This window comes from Alnus glutinosa, chromosome 1, assembly GCF_958979055.1.
Source record: "Alnus glutinosa chromosome 1, dhAlnGlut1.1, whole genome shotgun sequence".
Classification (NCBI taxonomy): domain Eukaryota; kingdom Viridiplantae; phylum Streptophyta; class Magnoliopsida; order Fagales; family Betulaceae; genus Alnus; species Alnus glutinosa.
In genome coordinates, this window is record NC_084886.1 from 10596221 (window position 1) to 10608169 (window position 11949).

At 35.8% G+C, this 11949-nt stretch overlaps 1 protein-coding gene across 1 annotated transcript in view; it reads left to right on the plus strand.

Moving 5' to 3' along the window:
- LOC133871962 (beta-galactosidase 9) overlaps positions 1-11918 on the plus strand; it is a 30250-nt gene extending 18332 nt beyond the window's left edge. Inside the window, exons 11-19 of the mRNA XM_062309452.1 lie at positions 350-544; positions 2721-2953; positions 4046-4161; positions 5448-5545; positions 5885-5995; positions 6340-6450; positions 8474-8682; positions 10307-10655; positions 11461-11918. Of these exons, the coding sequence (XP_062165436.1) occupies positions 350-544; positions 2721-2953; positions 4046-4161; positions 5448-5545; positions 5885-5995; positions 6340-6450; positions 8474-8682; positions 10307-10655; positions 11461-11604 (1566 nt within the window). The 3' untranslated portion in view covers positions 11605-11918. The remainder of the gene's footprint in view (positions 1-349; positions 545-2720; positions 2954-4045; positions 4162-5447; positions 5546-5884; positions 5996-6339; positions 6451-8473; positions 8683-10306; positions 10656-11460) is intronic.
- The last annotated feature ends 31 nt before the right edge of the window (positions 11919-11949 follow it).

The window sequence follows — 11949 nt, forward strand, 5'->3', positions numbered from 1 at the left end:
CATCAAATAGAATGAAAATCAGTTGGTTTTGAAATTACTAAAACAAAAGAAGTTAATAAAATACTATGCAGAATAATAATCAATTGGTGCATTTTTTGTCAGACATCTTGCAGCCCATTAGTTTATTAATAAGTTAATTCATCAAGTATGATAGATACAGATCTGTGCAGCATTTGAAAGTTAGCTAAACTTTTTATTGCTACAGGTGTACTGAGGAAACTAAATCTTTTTTGTGTAGGAGTAATTTTCAGTAGTACGACTTTTCAAAGTATTGTTTTTCTCCCAAACATTTTAATGTTCTGTTTCAGTTCTCTTTTGAAATTAACATAGCTTGTACAACTAATTTCAGGCACATGTGTACCATGTGGACCTTCAAACTGGAGGCCTGAAGTTTGAAAATCAAAGCAGGTGCTCTGCATTTCTTGCAAACATTGATGAACATAAAGCAGCTGCTGTAACATTCTTTGGTCAAACATATAATTTACCACCATGGTCGGTCAGTATATTACCAGACTGCAGGAACACAGTGTTCAATACTGCCAAGGTTTGGATTTAATAAGTAGGACATTGTATCGAATGGTGACTGAGGCATTAGATACTTGTTGAAGTTACACTCATCTACACTTGCCCAACCTCTTTGGACACTCATAAACCATACAATTATTTTTCTTTCTTCTTTTTTTCCCCCCATCTTTGAACATAAGAATGTTAAATTGCTGTTCTGTGACACTATGAAATTAGTCCTCAATTTTTTAACTGATTGCTTATGAACCATCTATGTATAATCAATTTTTTAAAATAGAATGTTCAGTATCTAACTCCACAGGGCTCTTTCATATGTACCTGTACAGTGCACTCATGGAGTTATGATACATGCTCCATGAAGCACATAAACAAGGACTCTGTAGTCATTTTTTTTCTCATTCTCTTGGGTGCTGTAATGTCTGACTTCCCATTTATCATTTCAATCTGCAACATGTCCAAAAACAAAGCATTCTTTCCCTCTGAATTTTGCTTTAACATTGACTTAGAGAATTCTTGTGAAGGTTACAACTGTCTTCTATTTCTTATTAGCCATAGAAACTCAATCTTCTCTTTACATTAAACCCAAGCCTCCCTCATTTTTTGGCTTACAACCATTCAGGTATTGAATGTGTATCTTGTTGTAAGGTTATTAAGGAGCTCAACTGAAATTTCTGGCTAATAATTTAAACAGCGATATTGAATTGACAGTTCATTTTGCATCGCTTATCATGAAATAAATATCTTGATAGCTGGCAGAAAGTTGCTCTTATTTTCTTATCATGTATTGCATGGGAATCGGGATGCTTACACATGAGTCACGTGTTCTACCATTGCCTTTATTATTTTCAACATTAGCAACGAACCTTCAACTTTCTTTAAAGCTGAACAAATACATGATGCAAGAATGTCATTGTGCTAAAGATTTTAGGTGTTGGCATATCTTTCTTTTTGAGTAGTTTCAATAATAGAAATTGATGCAACAACATGAGAATGATTGTTTTTTTGAAGAAAATACTTGGCCTCATAAAACTTTTTTTTTTTTTTTTTTGATAAGTAATTTAAAATTCAATAAAAAGCGCAGAGGGGCGCAACCCTAATACACGGGAAGTATACAAGAGAGCCCCTAAACAGTAGGAACAACTAATAAATTAAGAAAGTCTACAAAAGTAGAAACACCTAGGTGGCAAATATGGGGTGCTATCCATAGATATATCGTGTTAAGAAGACGCTTCCTTAAAACTACCAGAACAGTCTCGACATCTTCAAAAAGCCTCGCATTCCGCTCCCTCCAAATGCTCAACAACACACAGTGAGGAACTAAACGCCAAACATTTTTTGCTAGACCATGCCCTCGAGAAGCACCCCACGTAGTCAACAAACCCAGCACCGATTGTGGCATGACCCATTCAATTCCAAATAAGGAAAACATAAAACTCCAAAGCTCACGGGCGGTGTCGCAATGAAGTAACAGATGATCAATAGACTCCCCCTTCTTTTTACACATACAACACCACTCAATAACCACAATATTCCTCTTTCGCAGATTGTCATGAGTTAAAATTTTACCTAAAGCTGCAGACCATACAAAGAACGCCACCCTTGTCGGAGCCTTAGCACACCATATATTCTTCTACGGGAAAGATGGACCTTCTTTCCTACTAAGTGCTTCATAATATGACCTTACTTCAAAATAGCTCCTTGTAGAGAGATTCCACACTAACTTGTCACCCTCTCCTTGTCGAAACGGAATGGAGTACAACCGCTCGTGATGAGATTGTGGTTCCTTTCTCATAAAACTGCAATGGAAAGATGAGATTGTGGTTCCTTTCTCAGACATCTTCTGCAACAGTTCTAGAACAGAGCTGAACATTTTGAACATCTGCTTCCAAAGTATACATATTATCATGTGAACATGAATTGTTGCATCTGTTCATTCCAGTCAGATATGCATTTTGTAGAAACTTTAGTTGTACTTGTACCCTTGTGTTTGCTATCTCTTTTGTTTCCCTTAAAATTTTGTCGATATTTAATGATTATGGCTGTTCATTGTTTCATATTGTGATGAAAATGATAAGAAGGTATAAGTCACGATTTTTCAGCCCACAAATGCACTTTGTTTTGGTTGTTGGATTATGGAATCGTGTGAGATCTTAGTATCCTAATGGATGCCTGAAGTCAATTACATGTTTGTACAGGTAGCAGCACAAACTTCCATTAAAATGGTGGACTTTGATTTGCCTCTTTTCTCAAATATTTCTGTGCACCAACAATTCATGGTTCATAATGAAGTCTCCTATATCTCAAAATCCTGGATGACTGTAAAAGAGCCAATCGGTGTTTGGAGTGAGAACGCTTTTAATGTCCAAGGTATATTGGAGCATTTAAATGTGACAAAGGACTATTCTGATTATCTATGGTATATAACCAGGTAATCACCTAGTCTTGAATATAGCAGTGGTAGGATCAGATGTGTGTAGTAGAACAATTTTATGTGGCGTGACTGTATTTAACTTATACTCAACATACTAGATTCTAAAAAATATCAATGCAACATATTTCAGTTGAAGTTTCTCAACATAAGAAATGCTAAATATCTGATGAAACATGGTGCTTGAATCGATGCTTACAAACATCTTTTTTGACTTTTGACCCCCTCTGCCTTCAACTTTTGGGCATTCTGCTCAACCATTCTTTGTCATTAATTTAATTAACATTCCCCTTTTTGGTAGGGGAAAAAAAAAATTACTGACCTGTACCTGTCAAGGAATAAAGAGTCTGTTGGACAACTGACTCTCTGATCTTCCCTTTTCAAATGTGCCAACAAAATGCAGAGATCAGCCACTGTATGGTATCTTTTGTGCCCCACCCCCCCTCCCTCCCTGCTGCCGGTTGAAAAAAAAAAGGAAACAATTTGGATCTAACTGATGCATTGGGGTCCTATTGTGTGTCATTTCGTTTTCTTTGTTGGAAAGAGAAAAGGACAAAACACAAATAAAGCATATTCACTTCATTTTCTTAAGCTTGAGTGGGAGCAGGCTTCCCATGTAGGCAGATTTGCTATTTCCTTGTTGGCTAAGGCCAAGGGCCAGTGCATTTGCTCTGAAGTGGTGGGTTTGTTTCTTACTGTTCTGGATAACTAGGGCCCATATGGCTGTGCCATGGGGCCTTAAGACCTCATCAATGATTCAAACACGCAATTTTTTTTTCCATTTTTCATATCACAAAGAAATTGTAGAATGAGAAATATATGTTATAATGTGCTTCTAATCATGATCCAGTCATCATTTTAAAGTGATTTTAAGTAACTTGTTTGTAGCAAATTATGGACTTTAATTTCTTTATTACATGTCTTTAATTGGGAGCATACCAATAAAAGATTGCTCATTTAATTATCTTATGCACCCTTTTTACCTATCAATTTTCACTGAACTCTTTATTAAGAAACTTAAATAGTTTGATCAGTCATTCTCTGATTTTCATTCAATCTTTGTTAACACGTTTGATTTAATGTGCAATGTAGAATATATGTTTCTGATGATGACATCTCATTCTGGGAGGAAAAGGAAGTTAGACCAACACTTACAATTGATAGCATGCGTGACGTGTTGCGCATATTCATTAATGGCCAGCTTATAGGTAATTAGGCATTGTCACCAGAACATTTCTTCCTCTCTATCTCAATCTGCTTTTCTCCACGGAATTTCTTGCTTGCTATATGTCATGTACTTGTTCACTAGGTTATATTTTTGTGGCACATTTTGCTTTAGGTTGATTCAAATTGTATATTGAGAACTGTTGACATTTTATATGTTGATCGATACCAACAATGACATAATTAGCCAAATGCATAATTTGTACAATAAAAGGACTCAAATTGTCTAGGTTATGTCAAATTATTTGTCATGTCTAGGTCACAATATGTTTATCATATATTATACCCAAATAGCAGCAAAGAACGTCTGTGGAAGAATGTCAGGTTCTTAATTATTAAATGAAGCTTTAAACAATCAAAGCCACTCTAGAAGCTTCTTCCACGAACGAAAAAGCCCTAGCTTCTTCTTCTTCCTAGCCACGCCGCCACCATGGAAGCAGACTGGATTTGTATTCTTCCTAGCCCACATGGTGTAGGGTTGGGGTCTTCCGTTGGTTTTGGGTTTGAGGGCTTGGGTTTTTAAGGGTTGTTGGATTTTCTTTCTTGTTGTAGGTTGTTTTGGTAGTTCATGTGTATACTTCATGTGTACTTAAGGGCGCCTTACATTTTTTTAATAAAACCTTTATTAATTATCAAAAAAAAAAAAAAAACAATGCCAGGTTCTCCTTTGTCCAAAGTCTTCTTTAGTATCACTCTCTTTTTACATTAGTATAGAAAGATCAATTTTTCCAAAAAAAAAATGAAAAAGAGAATCATAAACATCCTAAATATTGATTAGCATGTGAATAGTATAATAATTTCTATGGTATTATCAAACAATAAATTGATAGTTTAAGTTGATAATTTAAGATGTTGGATATACTTGGAGAGTATCAACATCTCAAAATATACATGATTCCCTTCCACTAACCAAGAATAATGACCATACGCCACCATATATTTGCAGCACATTATCTAGAAGATTAAGGGAAGGGGTCTACTCAGACCTTTAGACTGGTATCGACCATTTGAGAAATTCTGGAAATCAGCCATCTGATAACTCCGCTCAATGAACTAATTGGCATATTTTCTCATCCTATATGCTTATGAACCGAAGCACCCTCTGGCTTTTTGTTTATAACTTTATTTCCAATAATGCAGAAATCAATCTAGAACCCATGGAAACCTATCAAAAAAAACAATTAACTGATTTTTTACTTTATTTGTTTCGCATGCATTGCTTCCATTATTTTCTCTAACATGTACGGTACTTTGTCTTTCGAAAGTGAAGGCAGTGCGATTGGTCATTGGGTGAAGGTGGTCCAGCCTGTTCAGTTTGTCCAAGGATACAATGATTTAGTGTTGTTATCTCAGACAGTGGGTTTACAGGTAAAAGTTCATTTTGTTTCAAGCCAAGATTTGAATGTCTTCTCATAGTCTTTTAATCCTAGAGTTATAATTGTTATTCCTGCCTTTTAGATATAATGGTTAACTTTTTAGAGGAAAAGGAGATGTTTGCCATGTGGGCTTTGGACTGAAATTAAAAGAAAAAAGTTTCTATATTTCTATCTTCTTCAAGTTTTATTCTTTCCTGGGTCAGTTCTATCCTCTAGGTTGATTGTTGACTTGTTTTTCTTGGTAATTAGCTATTTATTTCTTTGTGTCACCAAAGAGAATATTTTTACTAAGTGTATGTACTCTGTCATCTAATTTGAAATAATCACACAGAACTATGGTGCCTTCCTTGAGAAAGATGGGGCAGGGTTTAGAGGCCAAATCAAGCTTACTGGATTTAGGAATGGGGATATAGACCTCTCAAAGTCATCATGGACCTACCAGGTATCTATTCAAAAATTTCAGCTCTGCATTCTCAGCTTCAACTTGGCTGTAATTTAAATTGAAAAAGCAACTTCTTTTAAGAGAGAGAGAGGGAGATCATTGATCCCAAATCTTTTGTTACTGTTAAAACTGCATCTGCTGGCTAAAAATTGAAACTACAATCATATGTTTGTCACTGCTGTCCAAATCACGAATTGAGACTTTTTATATATTTGATGATACACTTTACTAATATTGTATCTCCTGGTCTCTTAATTATTACCTTGATCTTATTAGATTCTACACTTGAACTGGCCTTAGAAAATATCAAGGTGGATAATGAATTGTTTTCATTTGGATTCTAGGTTGGGCTTAAGGGTGAGTTCTTGAATATCTACACCATGGAGGAAAGTGAGAAGGCAGAATGGAGTGATTTAAATCTTGATGCTACTCCGGCCACATTTACCTGGTACAAGGTAAATTTTTCCTTTTAAGAGAAAAATCTGTGGAGATCATTATGTGCAATTTGCATTGCTAATTAGATATGGTGGCAGCAGTCTCATCTTATCTTTGAGCACAACTCTTATATGATGATTATTAGTTGAATTTGCTTTAAAAGCATAATCTTCAAATTCAAATGTCTCTCTCGATGACAATGGATTAAATACCTTTGGGGTTTATTTAATTCTTTTCTTTTGAGACCCAAGTTTCCATAGATATAATTACGCTGTGCCTGTGGCCCTAAAAAACAAAGTACTTTGAATAATTCTTGAGCATTTATAACTCAGTATGCATCCTTTTGATACGATAACTGTGAATGACTTTTTTCATGTTGAAGTTAAGGATATTAATACAACCAATATGGTGCTACTATTGGTTCTTGAAAAGAGGTAAAAAGAAAAGGTTTTGGGATGGGAACTAGATGCAAGTTAGTTCATGTTGAAGGGTTATGTGATGGGAACAAGACCCATATTAATCACCACGTTCTCAAAGAACTTATGCATCTTAGGGGGTTGTGTGTTTTTTTGTTTTTTGGATAAAATACATTTTGGTCGGATCAAGTTTAAGTTTGCTGTCAATTTGGTACATGAAATATGATTTTGGATTTTGGGTATTGAAGTTTGTTTTGTTGTCAATGTAACCTTCCGTCTATGTCCATTAAGGCAACATGTGGGTGAGTTGAAAACAATGTCATTTTATCTATTAAAAAAAAAAGTCATTTTAGTGAAAAATCTATGAAAAGGATCAAATACAAAGAAACTCAAGAAAAAAAAAGAAGGAAGCTCAAAATGGATTTTAGCCTCCCTTTTTTTTTGGGGGGTGGGGGGGAGAGGGCGCTAAACTACTACCCCATTTGTACTTACAACCCCAAACTGCGACTCGCTGCAACTCACTCCCTCAAACTACCATTTTGTTCCAAGTAGCCCCTTGAGTCAAATTTGAACGTTAATATTAACAGAATTCGTCGCATGTTAGTGGCACATGATACTGAGAAATTTTTTGTGAAAATTTACCCCTGTTTAATTGAAATGCACCGTTTAGAATTACTTAACCAAAAAGAAATCTAAAATATTGATAAAAGACGTTAGCCATCGGAGGGGGTGGCTGAGCGGCCTAACTTCCTTACCCCTTCCATGTAATTCATACCGAGAAATTATTGAAATCCAAGAGATTACATCTTTACAAAAGGAATCACTCTCAAAAACTCATTGCACAAGAAATTATTCACTAGGTTGCTCTGTGTTCGACAAATTTGGGATTCGATTTCTGCCCAGATCTGCTATCGTGCAAATATCTACCGTGCATATTTTGTCATATTTTTGTTTATATAATTTTAGAAACAGTGTGTTTCAATTCAACAGGGGGTAAATTTGTCAAAAATATGTGTGTGTGTGTGTGTCACGTGCCACGTTTTCTGTTCATACTAACACCCAAATCTGACTTAGGGGGCTACTTGAAACAAAATGGTAGTTTGATGGAGCGAGTTGTAGTTGAGGGGTGTAAGTGCAAATGGGGTGGGTAGTTTTGGGGGGCAAAGTGTAATTTACCCTCTCTTTTTTCCACCCATATTCATGCCATAAAATTGCAAACAATTATCTTTATTGCCTCCACCCCGCCCTCCTCTTTTCTTTTCACCCTCTTGTCTATTGACTACAAAGGATCTTAATTCTTATGGTGTTTTCTCAAGGTTGAGATAAAAGTTCTTGTATCTTCCTTCCCTCAAGTTTATGTTATTGACAGCTTTGGTAGAGAAGTAATCTCGAATTCTGTTTATCCAATTTACATGATGTTTAAAACAGAAACTACAAACTCAGTTCTACAGTATACATATCTTCTTTCTGCAAATGTATATTGTTCAGTCACTCCTAGTATATAATCTTTGAATTTTCTAGTGATTCCATTGCCTGATCTCTTATTGCAGTTATCTAATTATGGAATCTCTTGTTCATTACTTAGAGAAATCTTTATTCACAAATACCTTTTCCTTGATTTAATCAGACTTACTTCAATGCCCCTGATGGCACAGAACCAGTTGCTCTTGATTTGGGAAGCATGGGAAAGGGGCAAGCATGGGTCAATGGTCACCATATAGGAAGATACTGGACTCTGGTTGCTCCAAAAGATGGATGCCAAAGAATATGTGATTATCGCGGGCCATACCACTCTAATAAGTGTACAACAAACTGTGGCAATCCTACTCAAACCTGGTACACTTCTATCTCAAAATATATGAAATTACAAAGAACTAGATAAAGATATTGTCTTACCAGATTGGAAAATATATGAGCTCCGTATTAGAGGCTTATTATGGACAAGTCAATCTATGTAACAGTTGAAATAGTATAACAAGAGAGAGAGAAAAGTAAGAAAGGAAAAGAGAAAGATGGCTTGTCTGGAAAAGAAAACTCTCAAAAAATTAGGGCTCTCCTCCTGCTCATGAATTATTTATAAGTCTCAGAAAGTACAAGTACATAAATGCCCTCCAATATTCTAATAATAATGTAATCATAAAATAACACATAAGATACTTATCAAAAAAAATAAAAAAAATAAAATAACACATAAGATAACATATCAACACTCCCCCCCAAACTGAAGCAAAGATATCTCCCATGTCCAGTTGAGTAAGATTGTATGAAAGGCTCCACTTGACACTCTTTTTGTCAGAATATCTAACTTCATAGATGTGATTTGGAGAGTTGAATTTTCCCTATGGGAGATCACCTAACTCTCTATTCTTTTTTTGTGATTTTCTGAAGTCTGACTCGTTTATGACATTTTGAGTTGAGAGATCCAACCAATAGCTCCAAGACACATCAACTAGGCTCAACAAAAAATAATGCATCTATTAAAAATTTAATCCAAATATCACAACATCACATTCAACCAGTAAGCAGTCTTTCTTTTTTCTTTTTTTTTTGAGGTTCTAAACGACTTGCCGTTTGACCCGTTGCAAAATGAATTGTAGTCTTGTTCAGCGCTGTGCAACCTGTGGTTTTGGATCATGCTGCATGACCTATCGTTCGCCATCCACACCCTAAACGACTTGTCATTTATTGTCCCAATCAAAAAACACCGTGTTCAGCTGCTGGAGACTGCACTGCCCCCATTGAAATTTCCTTGTTTCTTCAATTAAAATTTAAAAAAAAAAAAAAAAAAAAAAAAAAAAAAAAAAAAAAAAACTAGAAACAACTGAATAAACCAACAAACCATATTTATCAACTTAATTCCAAAAAACTACCTCCCAAATCTCTCTTTGAAGCCGTGGATCTACTCCACCCTTCTTCGATTGCATTTGACAAACAACCCAAAAAAAAAATTAAAAAATTAAAAAAATAAATAATCTCTTACAATCGTTGACAGACCATATGATAGCACAGTTGAGAGAAGCATCTTGCGCCGATTGGAAATTGGTTTTTTTTTCTTTTCTTTTCTATGTTGATGTCAGCATCCGTACGGCTGACGCCAACGACCGTATGAGACTGTTTCCCTAGGTCTTTCTAAATTGCTAGGAATCGATTTGCTTTGATACCAAGTTAAAATATAACAAAAGAGTAAGAAAGAGAAGAGAAAAGAACGACGATTTCTCTGAAGAAGAAAACTCTAAAAAATTAGGGTTCTCCTGCTCATGTATTATTCATAGTAGTCTCACACAATAAAAGTACATAAATTCCCTCTGATATTATAATTATAAAATAACACATCAACAGTAACATTTGTCCGTCTTACTTGAATGACAAGACCGTACATTGCATCCAAAATGGTATAATCTGAGATTGAATTGACATCTTAATCCCAATTACCCGATATGGCTATTTGGGCAATCTCCAGGTACCACATACCCCGGTCATGGCTGCATGCATCTGATAATTTACTTGTCATCTTTGAAGAAACTGGAGGGAATCCGTTTGATATTTCACTAAAGTTACATTCCATCCGAATGATCTGCGGTCAAGTGTCGGAGTCACACTATCCACCTCTCTGGAAATGGTCCCGGCCAGATTTTGCTGATGGAAGTATATCGATTAATGATACAACACCAGAACTTCACTTGCGGTGTGATGATGAGCATGTAATTGCCTCCATCGAATTCGCTAGCTATGGAACTCCTCGAGGTAGCTGCCAAAAGTTTTCTAAAGGCAACTGCCATGCTCCCAATTCATTTTCCATAGTCTCTGAGGTAATTTTTAATCTTTTGCTTGAAAATTAGTTTTGCAGTCATTATGTCTGAAATGCATATGCACATGGCATCTGCTTCATGATAAAGGCTCTGACTCTTTATGCTACGAGTTTGAATTTGTAAGCCCTTCCCTGCTCTGTTCCTGCTTATCAGCAGTAGCCACTAAATTCTTTCTCAAAAGCCCCTCTTAATTTCATGTTTTAGCATGGGAGTTTTGAAGCAAATGTGATTACTGTCATTCAGTTATTTAGTGTGAAATCCAGCTTTTCTTAAAGAGATTTATTCATTATATATATATATATATATGGTGATATACACACAAACATGCTACATGCTCATAAATTTGTTAGGCAGATCTTAAACCATTGTTCGTAAACCTTTTTCTTTGGAGGATTTTTGATAGTGTTAGTCACTAGAAACATTAATTGATTTGGACCGCTAGAGAAAAAGATTGATAGGATTCCTTGTGACTGGATCCTTGGTTTTGTATATTTGGGGCCTGTATCTTCTAAAATCATTGCGATTGCCAAACGCCATTTTACTGTGCGCCAAGTAAAATAATGTCAGTTCCCTTACTATGATGTGGCGACAGCTGTGTACAAGAAGAAAAAGAAATAGAATACTCAATCATATGGAGACAACTTATCTAGTTGCAGCTTAGACAGAACAAAAAGATATGCATATCTAGCCTGGCTGTAAGTGGCTTGGGTTGGACCAGCCTACTTGAAATGCTCTTGCACCTTTTGAACCTATGCGTTAATTGTGTTTTTTAAACCTCCAATATTAACATTTTCCTCTATAACAGGCATGCGTGGGAAAAAAGAGCTGTTTTGTTGGAATTTCAAACACTGTATTTGGTGGCGACCCGTGCCGTGGCGTTGTCAAGACTTTGGCTGCTGAGGCGAGATGCGTGTCATCATCAAATAATCTTGGTGCCTCTCAGCTTTGAAGTACCAAGCAGGAGCAACAAAGAACGAGTTAATTCCATCATTTTAATATGCTTTCTGGCTGGAATTTGTTCGTTCAGATTCTCCAGTTCTGGTGCTTGTGTATAGCCTTATCTAATGACCTGTGCCTGTACAGAGATCAAGCCTTACCCAACCAACATGCAATGTTGTCACCCGCTTTCATTCTCGTGTCTTCACGATTATAAAGTTTGATGCCCTTTATTCGAATGGTGACATAACATTATCTTCATCGTCGTCTTTAATGGTACTCTGTAATATCCGTTCAATGAAAAATATATACGAATTAATCGAAAAATCAACCTACTGAATGATGCAACAATATTTCT